This window comes from Camelus dromedarius, chromosome 26 (genome assembly GCF_036321535.1).
Source record: "Camelus dromedarius isolate mCamDro1 chromosome 26, mCamDro1.pat, whole genome shotgun sequence".
Classification (NCBI taxonomy): Eukaryota; Metazoa; Chordata; class Mammalia; order Artiodactyla; family Camelidae; genus Camelus; species Camelus dromedarius.
In genome coordinates this window covers 1758546-1780626 of record NC_087461.1, presented here as the reverse complement: position 1 = coordinate 1780626, position 22081 = coordinate 1758546, and the positions used below count along the sequence as shown (strand labels likewise).

Here is a 22081-nt window from a genome sequence, read left to right as displayed (position 1 = left end):
GTCCCTGGCCCCAGAGAGCAGAGGCAGGAAGCTTTCCGCTGCAGACCTGGGCCAGGAGCTCCCTGGCCCCCAGGAAGCAGGGGTGACCCCGCAGGCCCTCATGCGGGCCTTGGGGCTGCACAAGGGGTCGGGGAGCTGCCCTTCACGGCCTCGGCGCGGGGCTGGCCTGTGAACTCTCCTCGGGCTTAAGCCACCTCGAGGTTTCTGTTTCTGCTTTACAGGAGGGGTCACCTCAGCCGCGCCCTGGTGCAGGTCGGTCTCTGCCTTGGCGTTGCACACCTGTGTGTCAGAGCCGCCTTCCCTCCTGTGAGAGTGCCCTTGCCTGTGGTCTCATCATGGTCCCTCTAAAATACTTGCCAGTACCCCCCAGATCTGCCCAGCAAACCTTTACAGCTGCCCACAGCTCCTGCCTGAGGTTCTCAACTTCCACTTAAAAAGAGAAAAGAAACCGGGCACTGATGGGAGTTTGGCAGACGTTTAATCTGTGGGACACGCAGGTGCTAAAGCAGGAGACAGGCTGAGACAGTGGACGCCTCGTGCTGGACCTGCAGACGGGCTCTGTGAGCAGGGTTAACCGCGCGAGCCTCAAAGTGCTGATAAATAACTTAGACGTTACAAAGCAGGAAGGCAGGTCTAGATGGCGGCCAGCTCCTCGGGGCCCCGGTGCTGCAGGTGCTCCAGCTGCCCGGTGTCCGACAGCTCGAGGCTGGCCTTGTACTTGGCCAGGATCTTCATGAGGGGCCGGAGCTTCAGCCACCACTGCTCCTTGGGGATCCTGTGCCTGCAGAGGGGACAGGACGGGCCCTGAGCCATGGCTCCTTGTGGAGGGGGCCGTGGGGGGCCCGACAGGCAGGAGGAGAACACACTTTTCACTCAGACACCTGAAAGCTCTGCCCTGGTTCTCAAAGTCTCAAGTGAGGACTGCAGGGGGCGGGGGTACAGCGCAGTGGCAGAGCGTGTGCTCAGTGTGCACGAGGGCCGGGGTCCAAGCCCCAGCGCCCCTGTTGGGGTGGAAGATGCATGCGTGTAATGACATGTATTAGAAGCCAAGGGTTACAGAAGGTGAATCAGGCTGACATCAAAATCTAAGACCAGCTGGAGCAGCTGTGAGTTCCAGACAGAGCAGAATGAGGGCAGCATCGCGTGACGAGGAGAGGCCAGTTCTCAGGGAAAGGGCGGAGGACAGTCGTGTCCAGGACCTGGCAGCGGGTCTGCTGCCTCCCCCTCCCCGGGGCAGTGAGGCCGCCCGAGTCCCGGGCACTTACTCGAAGTCCGTGTCCTTCTTCAGCTCTGCCACAGGCTGGAAGACAAGGTTCCTTTTGCTTATTCCCAGCACACACACGGAATCATCCGCTACAAACCTTTTTCCTGTGAAAGAAAAGAAAATAAATAATGTGTCGTGCTGACCCGGCAGGAGGGGTGAGGAGGAGAGGTTTGCCGACCGGGGGAGCAGTCGCGTGGGGAGAGGAAGGGTTCAGACTCAGAGCCGCCGCGGGCGGAGGCCGAGGCCCCAGCGCTCCCTCCGGTCCTGGGAGCCGCCTGGCTAGGGGTCGCACAAGGCGCATTCTTAGAGTGGGTGGGGAGTAAACGCTCCACACGGCGCGGCAGCAGGAAAGCTTAAAGGGCGGATTTCAGTAAAATTGCACAAGAAACCGATGCTCCAGACAGCACATCCGGTGAGAGGCTGCGAGTGAGTGGCGTGTCCTTAACTGAGCCGGGGAAAGAGGAGGATAAATCCAAAAAGTGGAAAGAGATACAGAAGCAGGAGTTAACGTAAAAAACAAACTTAGAAAGAATCAAGAAATCAATTCTCTGAAGATTAAAATTACGCTGAAATTATTTAAAACTAAAACACACACTGATCTGGTCAGACTGATGAAGAAAACTGAGGGGGTGACATAACATGGCATGAATGGGGGACAGAGACGCTGTAGGCGGTAAGAGGGTACGACCGAGACTTCCATGCCATGCTTGGAAATTTTAGGTGAACTGAAAAATTCCTAGAAAATATAACAGCCTGACTCAAGAAACAAACGCAAGCGGGTCTCTACACACAAGAGGGTCAGGAGTCAGCACTCCCTGCGAAGGGAGGGCGTCCGAAGGGGTGGAGGGGACCCGCCTCGGCTCCCAAGGAGGAGACTGCCTAGACACCTCCCCATCCTGTGTCATTTTCCCCAAAAGGGGGGTCGTGAAGGCGTCGGTGAGAAGTCACACATCTTAAGTAAAAGCCAGTTCAGAGCGGTCCACGGAGCCCTGCCAGTGAGCCCTCGTGTCGGGGCAGGGTTCTTGCAAAGGAAGAGGGGCGTCGCTGCGTGGCCGGACGCTGCCCTCGGTGGTGGGCACTTCGCTTCGCTAATTCTGTTTCTCCCTAATCAGACCGTGAGGCAGCAGCAGCAGCAGCTGTGGGGCTGAGCTGCTGGAAGCCAGGGAGAAACGGTCCCCCAGCCCGGCTGCACGCCCGTACCTGCCCCCTGCGGCTCCTTCAGCTTCGCGGTGACCCACTGCATGGCTCTGGCAGAGAGTTTGGTCCCGAAGTTTCTGTCAAACGGCGAAGGCGCCCCGCCCTGTGGGTGGTTAGAGCTACATGAGGGTTCGTCACACGAGTATCTTCCTGGCTTAGTTTTTGAATAGAAATGAAAATCACTGCTGTTCAGCGAGACTCATGACATATTTTTAAGAGACTCAAATTTATAAATGTGGGTTTTGGGTTTCCTTTTCTGCATACTTCTGTCTCCTTGGACACGGTTGGGACCAAACCAAACCAGCCCCGCCCCGGAACTCTGGCCAGGGCCCTGCAACCAGAGGCTTTTAATCAGCCGACTGGTCAACTAGCATCTTCCTTATTTTAGCGTCTTCATCAGGACTCCTTAACCTTCTTCCGGGGGATGGAGGGCGGAGGCACAGTTCCTTTAAGACTGAGGTGGGGGCAGGCCGGCGCAGGCCTGCCGTCGGGAGCCTTGTCCACCGGCCCCAGGGTCTAGGGGCTCTTTCCAAGTCGCTCCAACTTTGTGCAAATCTCAGATCACTATCATTTGTCTGCTGCTCCAATTTAAAAGGTGACCGAGGCCCAGCATTGAATCATTTGAGTAAGTTTTTCCACTTAACTGGTGTCACCATTTACACGAAAGCGGATGGTTTTCCTTGAACAGCCCAGCTGCCCAAATGTCACAGCGGACATAGTTCTAGAAGCTCGCGATGTCTGGTGCCACCCCAACACGGCGCAGAGGTTACCGTCAGTCTAACCCTAACCCACGCGCGCAGGTCTCCCCCGCACGGCTGAGACAGCGCCCCCTGCGCGGGCTGCGAGCGCCCACCTGCTGCATGTGGCCCAGCACGTTCTTCCTACAGTCGAATACGCCCCGGCCTTCCTCGGAGTAGAGCTGGTAGATGAAGTCGGTCGTGTAGTTCACGCTGCAGCTCTCGTTCCTGAAACACAGGCGCCTATGTCCCCCCGCGCACGCACGTCCCCCGCCCCCAGCGCCCGCACCCCTTCCCTCCCCAGTGCAGCTCAGCGCCTCACGGAAGCGACGACTTGCAGGATCTTAAGAAAGACTGGCTACACGTGAAGAAGTTTTTAAAGTGCCCTTGGAGGATTAAAGGCTTAAAGGCCCACAGGTCTTAGCAGGAAGTGCAGCCACTCGGCCCCCTCCCTCCTTCGGGATGCGGTGCGGGTGGGGGTCCGGGCCGGGCGGGGGCAGGGTGAGACGGCCCTGCCTTCAAGACCCGGTACCTGAGCACGAGGCCCCTCTGGATGGTGGTCTTCATCTTCTCCGTCAGGTGCTCCACGTTGGACTAGGAAAGAGGGTCCGTCTGTCAGGCAGGTGGAAACTTACTAAGCGCCTACCGTGTGCTCCCCTGCCCGACCTGCTGCGTGAACAGGGCGGTGGGAGATCGGGGTGGCTGCTCTGAGCTTCCTTGTAGGAGATGGGTGACGTGTCCCTTAGTGACAAACGCCAGGGACCACGGACGCGCAGGCCACGGCAGGAGGGACTGTGTCCCCAGACCTGCGCGCACCCAGCACCCGTGGGAGACGCTCCCGCTTTGTGCGCGTCAGTTTCTGCGCACCCGCCAGAAGCCTGCCCTTCGCCCTTAACTGTCTGTTCCCACCAGGGTGCTCTCTGCCTCAGAGGCAAACGACCACCTGGTGCTTTACTGCACACAAATGCGTGAAACTGCCTAATGAGCATTTTCGGGCCAGGAGACGCTCAGCCTGGTGCACAGTCTCCTCGGGAAAGGAGCACTGTGTCTCTAGGGAGGAAACGTGCAGAAGGGAGAAAGGGACGTGAAAGCAGGAGGGGAAGGCGGAGAGTTCAGCTCCTGTCCCGGGTCGAGCGGCCAGCACCTGCTCCCAGACAGCGTGAGTCACGCCCACTGCACTGTGATCTCAGGGCCACATCCCTCGGGTGTGCGCCCCTGGGACCGGGGTGGGGGCAGTGCTTCCCCGGGCGGGCTCTGCTGCGGGAAGGCTGTTCTCCAACCACCCAGGTCTCTCCCCGCCTTGGACCCACGGGGCCCCCAGGCTGGCTGCCCTGCGTGACCCCATGGCCTGGAGGTTCGCAGCCATCAGGCCACCAGTCCCAGTGAACAGGCCCTCGTCCCCTGACAGGGCAGGGCCTTCCTAGGAACAAGGAATCACTGTCACAGGGACGTGAGAGACAAACTCATAAGCTTGGGCTAAAGACCAGCAGGTGCCCTGAGACCCATGTTCCCACTGTCACCCTGTTGTGTGGACACGGCCCTCACACACGTCCCTGGTGTCAGCGTCCTGGGTCAGCGGGGGTGCCCCAACCTGGTGCGTCAGCAGTGATGCCCCGGGCGGCGGCCCACCCACGCACCTGCAGGTCCCGGATGTCGAAGGGCTCCTCGAAGATGTAGGCGGCATCGGCCCCGGCGGCCAGGCCCCCCATGTTGGCCAGGTAGCCGCAGTAGCCGCCCATGGTCTCTATGATGAAGACGCGGCGCTTCGTCCCGCTGGCCGACTGCTTGATGCGGTCGCACGTCTGGCCACAGAGGAGGACACGGGTCACGGGGTGCGGGCCAGGTGACACCCTGCGGAGCCTGGCCCTGACCCTGGTCGGTGTGTCAGTCCCCAGCACTCTCTGCCTGCGGCCTCGTGGGGCCGGGTCCTGGGTCTTGTCTTCTGCTGAAAAGCCCCTGGGACACTAGGGCTGGGGGTCCTCGGTCTTCCCTGAACCTACCTCCCATCAGGGCATCTCTGCAGAGCTGGACCGCGTCTCACAGACACGCAGACGGCGGTCTCCCCAGGAAACGCCTGCGCTGGCCTCAGGGACGTGGAAACCTGTCCAGCACCTCCTCTCTCTGGGGTCCCTGCAGAGCCCCTAAGCTGGTCCGTCCACCACACACACACACCCCTCCACCGTTTGGGAACATCGTCTCCACCTTTCCCGGCTCCCGCTCCCCCACACCACCTCCTGTTTCTGGGATGTGCCGGACCCAGCCCTCCTCGGGGCCCCCACATCCTGCTGGATGGGCGGGGGGCTGGACGATGACCCCCAAAGACGCCCAGGTCCCCATCGCTGGAACCTGAGACTGGCCCTCACGTGGGGATAAAATCCAGGACCTTGAGATGGGGAGACTGTCCCCTGTCACCCTGTAGCCCCAAACGCCGTCCCGAGCATCCTTGTATGAGGGAGGCGGGGGGGTCTGACCCAGGGGTAATGGCCACGTGACCCTGGAGCAGGAGGCTTTACAGACGAGGCCGGGCTGGGGCAGCTGTAGCCCCTGGGACAGTGAGAACGGTCCCGCCCCTGCCAACACCTGGGCGTCAGCCAGTGACGCTGGTCTCGGCTCCCATTTCGGCGCTGAGAGAGAACATGCGTGTTTTAAGGCCCCAAGTTTGAAATCATGCCTGGGGCTGGGGGTGCAGAGAGACGGGGCGTCAGGCCTTGGGGTGAGAAGAGGGGATCTAGGCACCAAAGGGTGACAACCCCGATTCAGAGCTTTTCCCTCAAGGACCTTGGGTCAAACATGGCAGAGCATTTTGATGAATAAACGTGCTCCATTTCCACCACTCCTGACAGTACTTTCATGGACCGGCCCCCTCCCCAGATAACTAGACGGATTTACTCAAAATTCAGAGTGCACTGTAGCCGGGGGGCAGCCCTGCAGCCCTGGGAGCTGAGGTGGGAGGAAACCGCATCAACGGACCAGTCTCCTCTGCCTGGTGCTCAGGTGGGGCGGGGGGCCCAGCCCAGCACTGCATGGGGGCCCAGCCCAGTGCTGCGGGGGGCCCAGGGTGCAGGGAGGCCCCACAGGGCCAGCAAACAGCACTGGAGGGTTTTCACTGTCCAGTCCGTGCAGGGTCCTCTCCCTGGCATTTAAGGACTTACACTCCCTGCGTGGCCTTTGTCTCAGAGGAATTCCGGGTGGTGGGATGCACGCTGCCCCGCCCCCAGCTCAGGTCACGTGGGTTCCTGTCCCTACCCAGCCCGACACCCAGGCGGAGAATCACTCACGCAGGCAGAGAACAGCGCTGTCATCACCCAACTGGCCCAGGCGCTGGGGGCCCGTCGTGCGAGGACAGTGAGCGGGTCCGCCTGTGTGTCCTGCAGGCCCCCGTTTACCCAGGTTGTGTCTGAGGCTTGAATCCATTTGATTTAAAAATAGTGAGTCCTGTGGCCTTGTCTCCTTCAGTTACTGAGGAGCCAGAGGCCGCAGGCCCGAGCCGGCCCGGCCCGGCCGGGGGTGCAGGGAGCGCGGGGGCTCTGACTTGGGGTGAGACGAGGGAATCGGAAACCTGATGCCCGCGCCTGGTTGACCAGCCGCCGCCGGCCCTGCGGCCGCCCTTCCGCTCGCTGCCGCCCTCTGGTGGCCGACAGAGGAGGCTCCCAGAAAGTCTGAGACTCAGGCTGCCGAGGGAAATCGGCAAGTTACGTCCCAGCGCTGCTCACAGGCGCCGCCCCGCGGAGGAGCGAGGGGGACACCTGCATTCGGGCCACGTGGTGGAACTCCGGGGACTCGGGGCCGGTCCACCGAGCCTCCAGCCGCCCGGGCAGGAAGGGCGTTCCTCTCTGCTGGACTGCGACTCCGCACTCACCGTCCCTCCGGGCCAGATGCCCGCCCCCCGACCCGCTTCCGTCCTGGTCCCCACAACAGACCACACGTCCGCGCAGTCGCCCAGTCGCCTGGCAGCTGCCTCATCAGGCTGGGGAGGACCTCAGGCCCCGCCCCACCAGGTGCTGCGGGAACCGGGAGCACAAACAGAACATCTACTTATTAGTCAGTGAAGGCAGGATGCCCCCAGAGGGAGGAGCTGAGAAAACTGTCCTGGAAAGTGTGACCTAGACTCCAGCCAGTGCGCACGCGCCCTGGGGGACCGGATGGGGCTCCCCGCCAATTCCACTGAAAGGGTTCAACCTGACCGGCCCTCTCCTAGGGGCAAAGAAAACCAACCACCGAAGCGAAGACAGAAGCGGGTGGGGCAGGTCCTCTTACCTCCACGATCACATTCAGGCCAGTGTCACAGCCCACGCTCAGGTCTGTGCCTGGGATGTTGTTATCAGTGGTGGCAGGGACAACACAAATGGGGACGCAAAACTCGGGGTGGCTGCCCCGCGCGTCTGCCATCACCAGCGAACCCTGGAAAGCCTGCAGCGGGGTCAGCGGGGTGGGTGAGTGGTCAGGGGCGCCAGCTCCCTGCAGTCATCAGGGGACAGGGGACCTACATCCACGGGGGTCTCTGGGGAGGAAGCTATGGGGGGCACAGGGGGCCGGAAGAGAGACCAGCAGTGGGGGTCAGAGATGCAGGAGAGGAGACCCAGGAGTGGGGGGGCAGGAGGGAAGACCCAGGGGTGGGGGGCGGGGGCTCAGCAGGGGAGACCCCAGCAGTGGGGAGAGGGCGTGCAGGCCCCAGGGAGGGCTCGGTGCCCAGAGCACAGGGGGACGCAGTGGGGGGCAGCAGAGCAGGGCAGGAGGTGGCCTTGGATTAGTGAGGGAAGAACAACCCAGCCCTTCTAGGCATCTGGGAGGAAGCAAGGGAGCCTCTCTGGCGAGTTCAAGGCCAGGCCCACCTGCTGGCACCCAGCCAGGAGTGGCGCTGCTGCCAGTGGGGGCCCCCAAACAGAGCTGGGAGAGCCCTCTCTGCCGTGTGAGGAGCACCCCCCTGGGGGCCTCACAGGGAGCAGCTCAGGGGCCTGCGTCCCGAGGATGGGGGCCCAGGTGACATCAGTGGGCTCTGATGCCAGAGGAGTGGGCTGCTTTTGTCCCCAAGCACAAGGCGGAGGTCTGGACTCCTGCCTCAGAGCATTAGCCCAAGTAGCTCAGTTAGTGGCCCAGTCCACCCACCACGGCCCCAAAGCCACAGCTCCAAGCACAGCCCGGGCCCCTGCCCGGTCTCTGTGCCCCCACGCAGCACGACCTGGGGGCCCCTTCTGTGGGAATGTTCGCAGGCAGGATGAGACCCAGGCCTCTGGGTCTCTGCCCTCCACCCCCACCAATCCCTAGGGTTCCAAACAGGCCGGGTTCGGGGGTGGGGGAGCTGCGGCCCGAGGACACATGGACGGTGGACCTGACGTGGGTTAGTCGGGGAGTGGCCGGGAGGAAGGTGAGGGGGTCGCGCACCTGCCCCACCCCCCTCCATCGCCCCTCCACCCGCCAGGCCCGGTCCCCGCAGGGACCTTCCTCCAGCCCGGTGCAGCTCAGGACCACTGGAGGGCACGGTTTGAACCGCTCCCCACCACCACCCAGGACTCTCTGGACCAGGGACCAGGCATCGCGGGCGGGCAGGGTGTCATCGGCGCCTTTCAATCTGACGGTGGTTCTATGCCCTCAAGTCCTCGCACCCTCTATTCCCATCACTCCTCCTCCTCCTCCATCTCTCAGAAGACGAGAGGATGCTGCGGAGAGGGGAGAGCCCGGCCCAGGACGAGACCTGAAATTCTGGGGACCAAGTCCAGTCCTGGGGGGGCAACGCTGCACCACCAACACTGAGAAGAGACACTGGACAGTCGCAGGGAAGCCATCCAGGCGCCCACTTCCTTACCAGGTAATTCAGGGCCACCCTCCCTGCCTGGGGCCAGCACACACGGCGGCCGTGGCTCCCAGCACAACAAGCAGGTGGTTCCGAGGGGTAAGACACAGCCGAGGACCCCCAAACCCCTGCTCTGAGGTGTCCCCTTGGCCCTGGAGACCCACCACCCTGCGATGCAGTCAGTGCTCAGGACGCGTCCAGACGCAAAGGAAACAGGCTGATGAGGACGGCGGTTGAACGTCCAGAGGACGTGGCAGCTGATGACACAGAGCCATCTCGGGCCCCAGCCTTGGCACAGGGACGTTCTGGCCGTGGGCTCCCTGTGGGCCTCCTGACATCATGGGGCATCACCAGCATCCCGGCCCCCGCTCACCAGACACCAGGGCACCCCTGGCTCAGATGTGACCACCGAGATGTCGCCTGGTGGCAAGATCACTGCCAGGACCACCCCCTTCCGGGAACAGAAGGAACCGGCTGGGACAGGAGACGCCGGGGACTGTCCTCAGCACTCCCAGGGCCATGAAGTGGCAATGCCACGAGCCACTGGAGCCCTGTGTGGCCCCTCAGGCCTTCCCCGGCCACCCCCCCCCGCACGTGGCCGGCCTGGCCCAGTCCCAGCCCAGATGGACCCCTGAAGAGACTGGGCGTCACTGTGACTGTAACACACGGGGCTCGGGGCAAACTGAGCAACCTCAACACGCCGGCCTTCAGGACCTGCTGAGCAGCCTTGGGGGGTCGTCCCGACCGCCCTCCGACCACTCACTGCGAACCAGAGCAAGGCCCCCTGCGGAGGTCCCCAGGCACCCTCACCTCCTCCTGCCTCCAAGGGCGGCCCGGCGCCGGCCGCCAGGGAACCGCCTGCCTTACTGCCGCTACCCGGGCTCTGAGAGCCTCACGTGGAGCAAAACCTGAATTTACAGGGTCACGCAGTGAATCTCAGAATCCCTCAAGGGGACGCAGAACGGACACCTGGAGTTTGCCCCGGGCCGCTCTGGGCTTTCCAGTTTTCAGCATCACACACGCATTCACTCTTTATCGTCTGGAAAGAGAATTCTCTGTCGCAGACGAGCCTGGAACTAGAAGGTGGCGGTCTGTCCTTGTGCCTGAAAGTGTGTGTGCAGTGCCGCAGCGGGGGCGCACACCGACCTGGTCAGGGCCCCCCAGTGACAGCCCCCAGCGTCCCCGCCACCACCCGGGGTGTCTAGTTAGGGGCCACTTAGGAAAGCGAACTTCGTGGCTCCTGCTGCGAGCCTGGAGCGAGCAGGTTCGAGCCCAGCTGCACGGGAGAAGCAGGAAGGCTTTGCGACACCACGACCTTTCGCCCCAGAGCTTGGGGGTCGACAGGGAGCTGAATTAGCCCGGCAGCAGCCACAGCACAGACCCCAGCACCAGAGGCGCAGCAACCGCGGCAGGAGGGCGGGAACGCAGGCGACAGCCGGGGCGTCTTCGTGCAGAAGCGGCAGGAAGTGAGAGGGGCGCGGGAAGCGGGAGCCATGCACCAAGCCCGCCCGGCGCGCGGCGCGCCCTCCAGAGGCTCTTCTTTCATTTGCCGGCACCAGCGGCAGACGCGAGGCCAGGGCCTCAGAGAGAACGCCCGGGAGACGCCCACGAGATCGCCTCGCGAGGAAACCGGAACGTGAGGATTTACAGAAACGTTCTGACAACGAATTTAAAAAAAGGGAGAAATGCGTTCTGTGCTAGATTCAGACTCAGACGCCCGCGGGATTTCCCACGTGCAGTTCACAAATACGGTGATTAAGATGCATTTCTTTGTTATTGCCTTTTGGCAAAAAACAAAACAAAACAAAACCCCTGCATTCAAGTAGCATCCATGTCGCCTTAGACGCAGTTTAACGTCCAGCCCACGAGGGGAGGGCAAGGATGGCGCTAAGCTGCAGCCAGAGGCGTCACAGCTGTTAAAAAGTGGGCTCGGGTCAACGGATGAAATTACAAATTATTTAGCCCAGACATCAAAGCACGGGCCACGGGGCCAGCCAAAAAAGAAAACGCATTTGAGTGAGTGAACACCCAGATCACTGAGACCCCGAGCTGCAGGGGACCCGGCACCCGGGCTGCAGCAGCGGGACAGAGCAGAGTCAGAGGTTGTCAGACTTTTTTTAACTTTTCTGAGAAAAATAAAAGAGAAAAGCAAGCCAGCAGGCCTGGTCTCCGAGGTGCCGGGAGATAAAAGCAGGCCAGGGGCCGGGTTAGCGGGTTGGCGTCGCGGCTCTGCTCTGCGGCCCCGCACTCACGTCGGTGATGGTGTTGAGGGCGGTGTCGGCCCCGATGCTGAAGTCGGACCCCGGGACGTTGTTGGACACGGTGGCGGGAACCATGACCATGGGGACACAGAACTCCTCGTGCCTCTCCCGGGCGGCGGACAGCTCCAGCAGTCCCAGGTAGGCCTGCGGGGTAATGTGTGCGGCATGGAGGCCAGAGGGAGGGGACGGGAAGGGACGCGGAGAACCAGCTCAAAACGCATCCACGTCGCGCGAGCCCAGCTCCAAGCACAGAGGAGGCCGGGAGTGTCACCGGCCAGAGTCTGGCTGGTGGAGGTTCTCACGGACTCTTTAAAGAAAACTGAAAGGTCATCGTGGGACTGGCCTCGGCTGAGTATAAAAATTACGGTTGACGTCCGACAAGTAGTTAAAAAATGAGAATCCAGCCACGTAACAGCCTCCCTCTCTGAAGAGCCAGCGGGCTTCCGAGTGGGGAGGGTCAGTCCTGGATCTGACACTGAGAACCCACGGCAGGGATGAGCCCCAGCCAAGGGGTCAAGCCGTCGCCTCCCGGTCAAGTGGCTTTCCGGCCCCCTCCTCCCGCCACCCGCTGGTCTCTGTGGCACAGTTACTCTGTGGCAGCTGGGGCCCCAGCGCGTGGAGAGAGGAGACAGCACGGGGTCCCCACTCAGACCTGCGGGGACAGCCAAGCACAGGAGAGCAGACGTACCTCAAAGCCCCCGATGACCAGGAGCGCGTTGATGCCGTGAGCGCGCATCTGGGCCGCGATGTCCTGCAAGAACTTCCCGGGAAGGGTGCTGCGGACCGGCCAAGGGAGAGGCGAGGTCAGGCCGGAGCCCCACTGCGCCCCCTCCACGCGGGCAGCAGGGACTGGAACCCCACGCAGCAGGAGTGGTCGGGAATCAGGTCTCAAAAGAGTGTCTTTTAAAGGAGAATGGAACTTTGCACCTGTCCAATAACTGGCCCTCAAAGACTCCTACTTCCCCCATTAGGGAAAAAGCAGACGGAGCACAAAGGCTTCCTAATTTCACCGCAACAAGCAAGTCACACACGAGCGCCACACCCCATCTAACCCCGTTTCAGGTCACCTCCACCCACACCTGCGCACCTCCCTCGCTTCACACCTGTTTCAAACACGTGGAATGGCCGTGCCCCCCACGCCCCAGCCCCCACGCCGGTCATCTGTTCTGCCACCTGGGGGGCGGCAGCGTTCACTCTCTGGGTGGATGGATGAGAAGTCGTAGGGTCTGGGTGGCAGGGAGGACGCAGGGACAGGATGTGGGTTACAGGGTCCCTGCCGGCGTCTGCTGTAAGCGCCTTAAGCATCATGAGAACATGTCAACTGGCCCTTCCAGCTCAGCCCAGGACCTCCTGGCTGTTCTCCGGCCGTGGGGACTGGGGGTTAGGTCTGCGGTTCCTGGGACACTGAGCCACTATGGATCCTGTTTACACAGCTTGGTCACCGCAGCTCAGGGCACACTTGTCTGTGTCACCCTAAGTGAGATACGGGGTTTCTGCCACCATTCGGTTCCTCCGATCAATGGAAATAAGGGATTGTCGGAGGAAGCTGTCCCCAGGCCCTCCACGTTGCCGCTCCTCCAGGGCGCGTCTCATCAGTGCCCCACAAACTAACCCCGGCCCCTCCTGGAGCGGGGCCGGGCCGGAGCCAACACCAACTTCCCTCCCTAGAATGTGATGTTCCCTTCTTCCTAAGGGCAGGTCAGAATCAAGGTGGGAGAATTACCGTTTTGTCCCCAGGATGGAGCCTCCTTGGCCGGTCCAGCCTCCGACACCTGACCAGCCGATTTCTTTTATCTGACGTGCAAACACAGACAGGAACAGCCAAAGCGGAGAAGGAAAGGGAATTCGATTAAAGACTAGCTCAGGTGTCTGCACCCTGGCCAGCTGCGACAGTGTAGGCGGGGATTTGAGAAATGTTAGGATTTCCCTGCGACGCTGAACGAGACAAGACCTGGACTGGAGGCTAAGCTTCAACCACTCAGGACAGCGACGGGCGAGCCCTCCCACCGCGCCTGTTGGAGGGGTGCTTTAGCTGGCCAAGTCCCACCACTGGGAAGCAAAAGAAATTTTAAAATGACAATTTTTTAAAAAAAACTTTTCCTCTTAAAAATTGAAAAAAATCTGAAAGCACAGACGAATGCCAGCTCGGTGTTCGCACCCCTCCCCAGTCTCCTGGGCTGGTCCTCCCCTCTCTCTACTGTTACAGCAAAATCCTTTTCCCCCTTCACTCACAGGCATGGGGGGGTCTGTGTCACAGGTTCAAACACCACCAGCCTCCGCACGCGCGTTTGGCCCCGGCGTCCAAAGCCCCGGTGCGCTGTGTCTATCTGCTCGCCGGGCACCTCCCCCCCGGACTCCCAGTGACACCTCCCACTGAACCCAAGTCTCAGTGCCTTCCAGACCGCCCCACCTCCGAGTTGCAGCTGACTAGAAACGGACTCAGTCTTGCCTCCTTTTCTCAGACCTGCATGTATTTAGTGAACAAATCCTATTGGCCCCAACTTCAAAGTACACCCAGACCCTAGAAGACTCTTCACTGACTCCACCACTGCCTGACTGGACTAGCCACCACCGCTCCTGCCTGGGTTAGTGCAGGGGCCCCCGGCTGCTCTCCTGTTCCCCGTTCCCGCCTCTTCTGGAAATCCGTCAGAATGCGCCACACCCCTGCTCCAAACCCTCCTGTCTTCTCAGAATACAGACCTGACCCCTCAGATCACCTACAGACCCTCTGGCCCTCACCCGCTCTACCCTCACCACTCCCTCCTCCGCCCTCGCCCCCGGCTGCAGCCACGTGAGCACCCCCATCCCTGAGCAGCTCAGGGCCACTGTCCTCCGCTCTGCCTGGGACCAACATCTGATGTCCCCGAGGGCCGCTCACTCAGCCCCTTCGAACTGCAGCCTGAGTCACCTCCCCAACAGCGACAGAGTTCCCTCCATCGGCTTTTACTCCCGCCGTCTCCCTCTTGAGACGCAGGGGGTCCTGTCTGCTGTCTTCACTAGTTCGGTTCCACAGCCTAAGAACTCAGCAAGGAGTCACACAGTCACTGGGCAAACAGACACATCTGCTGCCCTTATCAGCAGGGTGTACGTTCCGAGACCCCCAGTGATGCCTGGAACCATGGGCAGTACCAGACCCCACACGTCTGTCTCTTCCTACACACGTGCGCCCAGGGTAAAGCCTGGTTTATAAATCAGCTACAGGAGGAGAACATCTAAGTTGCCGGCATCGCCCCTCTTGCACTCTGGGGACATCTTACTTAAAATAAGGGTCACCTGAACACTGCGATGCCATGACCGTCGATCAGCAAGTGGCTACTAAGTGGCAAAGGGCCGATACGCTGGACAAGAGGGCAACTCACATCCTGGGAGGACAGAGCTGACGGGTGGAGATTTCATCACACCACTCAGAACGAGGTGCAATTTAAAACTTAACCACCCGTCTGTTCCGGAATTTTCCATTCATCTTTCTGGACCATGGCTGAATGTGGGTAACTGAAGATTCAGATGAGAGGGGACCACCGCACGAGTACCAGGATGCACCTGGCTGAGGGCGCAGCACCTGCGGCCTCACCACGTGCTTAACCCCCTGCATCCTATGACCTCCATCACGTGACTCAAGTCTCCCGGCCACCGCTGTCTCCTAAGGACAACGGGGATAGTGTCTTAGCTCACCGTGAGATGCACACGGGCTCACACACGCGGGGCCCGTGGGCGCAGTGAGCGCGCTCCGCGAGCCCTCAAGCCGGGTTCTCCTCCTCATCAGACTCTCACTGGGTCGGGCGCTCCGCCTACGGGCCGCGCACGGCACCCTCCGCATCCCGCTCGTACCTCCCCGCGGCCCCGCGCGCACCTGCCCCCTGGGCCCCGGACCCCCGACCCCCGAGACGCCTTCCCCGCCGCCTTCGTGGAAACCAGGCTCTGTGCTCCCGTCCGGGCCCCCTGGGGCTCACCTGGCCTCTGGCGAAGCCCTCGAAGCCGTCGTACACGGCGAACATCCTGTGTCCGTCGGCGATGCCCACGCGCACGGCCGCGCGCACGGCCGCGTTCATGCCGGCGGCGGGCGCGCCCACGTTCACAACGGCCACGTTGCAGTTGCTCTGCAAGTCGGGAGGGGACGGTGGGTGTGCCGGTCACCGCCACGGTCACGGTGCGTCCCCCTCGCAGCGCTGCACCCGGAGCCCCAGCGCGCGGCTCGGGCGCCCAAAGGAGCCGCGTGGGCCGGGCGGGAAGGGGCAGCGGGGCGCGGGGAGGCCTCCGAGGAGCCGAGACCCGATCGGGCCAGAGCGGAGGGGCGCCAGGCCAGCGCAGGCCCGAGGCATCACCGGACGCGGGGAGGTGGGCAGGGGGCACCCGCAGGGCAGGATCACCCACCTTTGGGATCTGGGAGTCAGGCAGCTTGATGGCGAGCCTCTTGTAAGTGTTCAGGTTGCTCTCGAAGTTCCTGGAAGAAGAGGACAGGACGTGTGGGACCAAAAATGTGGACGGAGCCGGTGGGACTCATCTGGGGAGAAGGGGCGGCAGAGGACGCTGTGTGCGCCACAGGTGCTGGCTCTGTGTCAGGGCTCCTAGGGAAGGGGCCCCAGCAATCCCTCACCCTGCGGGCCCTGCTGTCTGCAGCAACTTGAATGGATGTTCTGTAAGTGGGCTGAGGAACAGGGGCGCTTAGGACGTGGCAAGTTCCCTTCTCAAAGTGCTAGCCCCTGGCTGCTGTCTCTCCTGATCGCATCAGCTGGAGCCACCCCCACCCTGCCAAAAAATAAACGCACGAATGTCTAACCAGTCACCCGGACCGCGGACCTGCAGGAGCAGGGCTGCTGGTGCCTGCTGCCTAAATGTCTGACTTCCGACCCTGAGACAGAACAGGCACCACCCGGGAGCACGTTCCAGAGGCCAGGCCTGAGGAACAGAGGCTCCTGGCAGAACAGTTTTCTTCAAAACAGTCACCTTCCTCGGAGTTTCACAGCGTCCTTAAATCTCCTCTCATCCATCGCCTTTTGTACATCTTGGGTCTTTAAGGAAATAAGGAAAAGGAAGAAAGGTGTCAGGACTCTGTGCATCCTCGGAGCCAGGCTGGGGGCTCGGAACCAGCTCCGTCCTTCCATCCTGGGTCCCCTCCCATCTGACCTCACAGCGGCAGCCCGGGGTCACGAGCCTGTACTGCCCGGCTGGGGTGGGAGGGGGACGCCCAGGCCGCCTGCCCAGGCTGCTTCGTAGAAAAGGACACGGTGGCCCCGCCGGCCACGCCAGGGTAAGCAGGTCCTGAGATCTTAGGGTTGTGCCCCACGAGAGCACGGCCAGAAGGAAAGGCTCTGAAAAATCCCCACGTGACTCTGGTGAGGAAAGCGCAGACAGAACCACCCCTGCCCGGGGAGCGGAGGGTGGGGTGGGGCCGCTGGAGCGGAGGCGGGTGGAGGGGCTGGGGGGGCCCTGGGGCAGAGCACATGGGGACCAGCACCGGCTCGGCCGCTTTGAAGCCCAGGGTCCTAGGGAAGCCATCCATCTCTCAACTTCAGTTTCTTCCTCTGGTAAGAAAGGGGCCCCTCCTTCTGGTGCTGTCTGTGGGGCAGCACACACCAGAGCCCCAGGGAGTCCCCGCCAGGCAGCAGGGGGTCGGGAGCGGCTCACCGCGGCTCTGTGAGCCGTCTGGCTGATGTACCACGATGTACAGTTGTCTGAGGACAAGCCAGTGGTCCCACCGCCTGTCCGTCTCGGAAGGGACAGAGCGACACTGGGCAGGAGAAACGTGCTTAAGATAAATGACTGCTATAGTTCCACGTCTCTTCTCGTGAGCCCTCACTCACACACGTGCACATGCCTGCACACCTACACACACACGTGTGCACACGTGTGCACACTCACAGGCTTTGTTTACTGCCACAGGCGTTTGGAAATTATGTTTCTGAGATTACTTCTGACAAGTCCCATGACTTAATGACTTAACGACATCTCTACACGTTACAAAATACGTGTACTTCGGCGCCTCTGGGAAGACCAAAGAAGTGACAGTGGAGAACAGACTTTGAAAAATGAAACACGGTAACAATTTGTAATGCAGCTCCAGGGCCTCCTCACCGAGCGGACGGCCAGCTGGAAAACCAGTACCCACTCCCCGCGTCCACAGGCGGCACCCCGGGGCCTGGAGGAGGCCGTGTGTGTCAGGGAGTCACCCAAGCAGCCATCCATGCATCCCGTCACAGACGTGAAAGCCTCGGGGACAGGAGGGCAGGAGCCGTTGATGCTGCAGAGGCGGCAGTATCCCCCACCTCCGTGAAGCCCTCCCAGATCCCGCAGAGCTTTCTCCCCCGGCCTCTCTGGCCCTGGGCAGGGAGCTCATGGGTGCTCCACGGAAACCCCGTCTTAGGCTCACTGTGGGGCAGTGGTGCCCGCTGTCACAGAATCGAGAAGGGCACCATTTGATGTCACAAACACTGCCGTCCCACCCATGGGGAGGGGCTCCCCACGTCCTGGGGACGGTCACTGACTCGGCCTGACAGGCCCCGGGCCCGAGCGCACGCTGCCCGCGCTCACCATCTGCACACACTCCATCAGCGGCAGCCGCACCGCCTGGTTCCCGCTCAGCGACACCACGCAGGCTGGGGTCTCAGGGGTGGCCTGCAGGAGGGCGACCACGGCCTCCACCCCCATGCGGCTGGCCTGGAAACAACATTCTGATGGTCAGAGAGGGCGCCCCGCCAGGCCCGGAGACCACCTCAGTGCCCCGGGTAGAGGGCCCCCTTGTTCTAAGCTCTGCCCTCCCTGCCTCCCTCCCCATCTCCTGCACCGCATCCCTGTGAGCTGCATGGAGTCCTTCCCGCTTCCCTGTAACCCATGTAACCTCCTCCAGCAGAGTCTGACCCGGCGGGAACCGGCCAGGTGGAGGGGTGGGGAGGCCAGAGGTGTGGGGAGCAGAAAACTGGCCTCTTTCTTGAAAACTGCACGTGGGTGGGTGCCTTTGCACCTTCTGGGTTTTGTCCTGGAGGCCCCACGTTTGGTGGGTCTCCCAGCGTCTGGGTGACCGGGGGCCTAGGAACCCCTGGGCTGGCTGGGGTCCAGTGAGCCCACGGCCCGTAGCACCTCGGGGTCCAGCGCTGGGGGCAGGAGATGCTATTGACCCGAAGGCCCTGCTCGGCGTCATTCAGCATTCCCAGCAGGCTGGTCCTCGTGTCGCCCCAGAAGTACTCCTTTCTGCATGGAGATGCCTGACCATTCCCACCCTCACTTACCAGAATCCTGTCAAAGGCTGACGGCGTCCCGCCTCTTTGCACATGTCCCAGGATGGTCACTCGCGTGTCGTAACCCAGCTGCGTGACCACGAGCTGTGGGGAAACACCTCTGTCAGAAGCCCGGGCACGGCGGCCCCTTCGAGGGGTCTGTCCGTCCCCGCAGACCTGCGTGGGGGGGGGGAGATTCTAGTTCCTAACTTCCACTTCCTGAAGGAACGTCGAGCAGCTTGCTGGAATTAACTTTTGGAAAGGGCTGCTTTTATTGTCAAATAAGGTCTGTCTCTCCTACCTCACTCGTGGACACAGTGACACGACTGTTAATCCCGCTTCTATCACGTGTATCGTGGTGATGCTTCTGAAGCATTAACGCTTTATAAAGACGTGACCCTCTCCCTGAATCCCCGTGCACTCGTACAGTCTTGTTGAAGAGCACGACACAGCAAAACCAAGCTGCCCCTCAGCCTGGGGCCAGGGAAACCAGCCGGGCGGCTGGGACGGGCCCCCTGCCTTCACTGGGCCTCATTTACTCCATAAAAACCATGGGGTCGGGTGGCAGCAGTCCCCGGTCCCTCTGGCACCACATCCCCCATCTCATCTCAGCTTCAACTTTCAGACGACCTTTGCTCTGAGCGTGCCGACGACGTCTGTAAGCAGTGACAGATGGCTTTCACGCACGTCTCTCAATATTTCGCTATTCGGGTGAATGGCTGGTCTGGGATTGCAGAGAAGCCAACTTGCAAGGCCAAGTTGAGAACGTGCTCGGCCCTGACGGATGGCTTCCATCCGAGCCAGCAGCAAGTCCAGAACCTGCCTGGTCACCCCTGCAGCCCAGGAGCGGGCCCGGTGGACCCCGCACGGCCCGACCAGCCAGCACCTGCCCGGCTACCCTGCGGCAGCGCGACCATGGGGTCAGGCCATGCGGGCCGAGGGGTGGTGGCTCAGACAGGAAGGGCGGCTCGGCTGGTGCTCAGGGTGGAGAGGGGACGGGCTCGTGGGGCAGCCGGCGCCCGGAGCTGGAGCCGTCTATGCCCACCCGACCGCAGCTCCTCTGTCTGCTGGGGGGACCCCCAGGGCCTTTGGGAACGTTCCCCACAGAGTTCTGGAGGCACAGGCTCTCCGGAAGTCAGGGGCTGGGCGACTCTCATGCCATTAAAGTTATGAGTCATTATGAAAATACTTTTCACTATCAGAAAGAACAGAAAGGTATTTAAACATTGACACACCGCCCCAAAGCACCCCCCCGCCCGGGGCGCTCGCATCTTGTGTTTCCAGGCGGGCGGAGTCGGACACACTCACCTCCTTGATTTGCTCAGAGGTGATGGGTTTATTCTGGGTATCGATGGCTCCTTCTGCCACAATGATGATGTTCAGCCTTTTTTTCCGGGCGCGGTTCTGAGGAGGCAGAAGACGAGGACCCTCAAGTGCCTGAGCCAGTCTCAACGACAGGGCAGGCCCCCTGCCCCAGTGGGCCATCTCTCTCCAGGGAGAAACGGTCACCAGGCTTCACCAGCGCTGCTCCTGATGGCGCGGCAGGTGAAGCCAGGTGCTCTGGGTGAGCAGGTGGGACGGGCCTGGGGACGCAGCAGCTGCTGTGATGTCCCACAGACCCTGACCCCCGACGGCAATGAGCTCGGAGGCTGCGCCCTCCCCCCACGAGGCGGGTCCCCACTGCAAGCCTGCCCTGTCATCTCCTTCGGAAGCCAAGCTTCCTGCCACCTCCCTGGGAACCCCGCCCCAGCCCTGAGTCAAGGCTGGAATTCTCGGCCTTTGTGGTGGGACAGCGCTGGCCCCAGGCCGGGACACGAGGGATGGGGGCCCCCACCACAGGAACAGCCAGGCGGGCACCATCCCCACCTGGGGCTGCTCGCAGGCTCACGGCAGTCACCCAGCGATGCCCCAGATTGCTCTCAGTAAGTCTGTTCTCTACAAAGTCCCAGATTAAGGGCCCTCTGGGGGAGGGGGTGGCACGTGGGGCCGTGGGGCCCAGAGCTGGCAGTGCCTGGGGTGAGCCGCCGGGGAGGCCAGAGGGCGTCAGCCCGGGGGGCTGTTCTGGGGAGGCTCGGCCCATCCCGCGCGGGGCGTCACGAACACTCGCGCTGTTGCTTTATGATGAGCATGGAATGTGCCAAACTTCGGAAAACGTGGATCACAAACACCTTCTAAAAGGTGTAAACATATCGGCACAAGAGCGATTATTTCAGCGTTGCGCGAAATGGCAAGAATGGAATCGACGATGTGCCCACAAACAGGAGACGTGCCAGACAGACGGGCCCTGCCCTAGGACCCTGACGCCCCGAGCCCTTCCCCGCTTCACGCTGAAGTGCCTGACTTACATCCTGGGACGATAGTCCGGCAGGATGCTTAGAAACCCCCGCGGTCCTGCACTGATAACCAATAAAAACGAGTTGCAGGCAGACTGCTATCAAGTGTTTGCGCCCAAGGAGTTTAAGCCGTCAGTCCTGACTCTGCCACCACCCGGAGGTGGGGGGTGGGGTCCAAGCACGTCCTTACCCGCCTCCTAGCTGACGGAGCACTTCACAGAGCCTGCAACTCAAGAAGGTTTGCAGATAAGACCACGTGGCTACAGAAATAACGTTGAAATCTAAACATCAGGGCTTAAAAGCCACCACCTGCCTCAGCCCTGCGACCTCACTGCTGACCTTCCGACCAGCCAAGCACTTCCTGCGACAAGGGGCGGCCGCTAGACCTTGGCCAGTGCAGTGTCCTCGTGGGCCAGGCCAGGGACTCGGGTGGGAGGAGGCTGGCAGGGACGGGTGTGCCCGAGGTCATGTGCCAGCAGGTGGTGACGAAGGGACGTCCTCAGTGCTGCAGAGATGAACCGGTCTAACAGGAGGCTCAGTGCTTACCCCCTGCGGCCAGCCACATGCCCCACGCCACCCGGCCGGCGGAGATGGCCACCACATCCCCGGTCAGAGCCACGGGACAGTGAACTTAAACTGCTGCTTCAGCGGGAACAGGCATCCTTTGGGTGCTTCCCTGGCTCGTGACAGCTGAGCTCTGGTCTCAGGAGGGTGCGTGGTTCTTCCTGGTAAAGGCACAGCTGTTGCCAACAGCTTCTGGCACAGGTTTTAGGTCAGCAGAGCTTCTCTGATATGTTGCAGGAATTCCTTTCTTGGAAGCATCACCTTGAAGGAGACGGCACGCGGGTCCCGCATGCAGAGCCCACGTGTTTGCTGAGCGCGGCTGTAAGTGCCTGCTGCTGCAGGCTTACGTTTTCACTGAGCGAACACTGATAAGCTGGTTGTGGGACGAAGGGAAGGGAAATCCCTGCGCGCTGGGATTTCCGTCCTGAAGCTAACCTTGCTGCACGTCGTGTTACATGAGGCCTTGCGTGCCTCAGAAGCCCGGGGTGGGGGAGGCGGGATCTGCGCACACTGACAATTCACAGCGTGAAACATCAGCCCCAGGCAGAGGAGGGCAGGCCTGGCTCAGAGGAAACAGCCGACGGTCAGACCCCCGGCCAGGCCAGCGTGATGGGGACCTTGTGGCGGAAAGAGCTGCCCCTACACGGGCCACACGCTGTGACGGGGCCTTGATGGGGGCCGCACGCAGGTCCCCGCCCACTGTCACGTTCCGCAGACCCCGCG

At 61.7% G+C, this 22081-nt stretch overlaps 1 protein-coding gene across 3 annotated transcripts in view; it reads right to left on the bottom strand.

Moving 5' to 3' along the window:
* Positions 1–461: 461 nt before the first annotated feature.
* The window catches only part of PFKP (phosphofructokinase, platelet), a 48629-nt gene continuing 27009 nt past the window's right edge, over positions 462–22081 (bottom strand). For 2 of the 3 annotated variants that reach the window (XM_031444813.2, XM_031444816.2), the window contains 16 exons: positions 19770–19865; positions 18474–18566; positions 17779–17904; positions 16195–16259; positions 15622–15691; positions 15201–15347; positions 12974–13044; positions 11939–12026; positions 11242–11394; positions 7456–7608; positions 4836–5000; positions 3731–3792; positions 3315–3426; positions 2465–2564; positions 1266–1368; positions 462–781 (listed from right to left, as the gene is read on the bottom strand). In XM_031444813.2, the coding sequence (XP_031300673.2) occupies positions 634–781; positions 1266–1368; positions 2465–2564; positions 3315–3426; positions 3731–3792; positions 4836–5000; positions 7456–7608; positions 11242–11394; positions 11939–12026; positions 12974–13044; positions 15201–15347; positions 15622–15691; positions 16195–16259; positions 17779–17904; positions 18474–18566; positions 19770–19865 (1752 nt within the window). In that variant the 3' untranslated portion in view covers positions 462–633. The remainder of the gene's footprint in view (positions 782–1265; positions 1369–2464; positions 2565–3314; positions 3427–3730; positions 3793–4835; positions 5001–7455; positions 7609–11241; positions 11395–11938; positions 12027–12973; positions 13045–15200; positions 15348–15621; positions 15692–16194; positions 16260–17778; positions 17905–18473; positions 18567–19769; positions 19866–22081) is intronic. The other variant, XM_031444814.2, reaches the window with a different exon arrangement.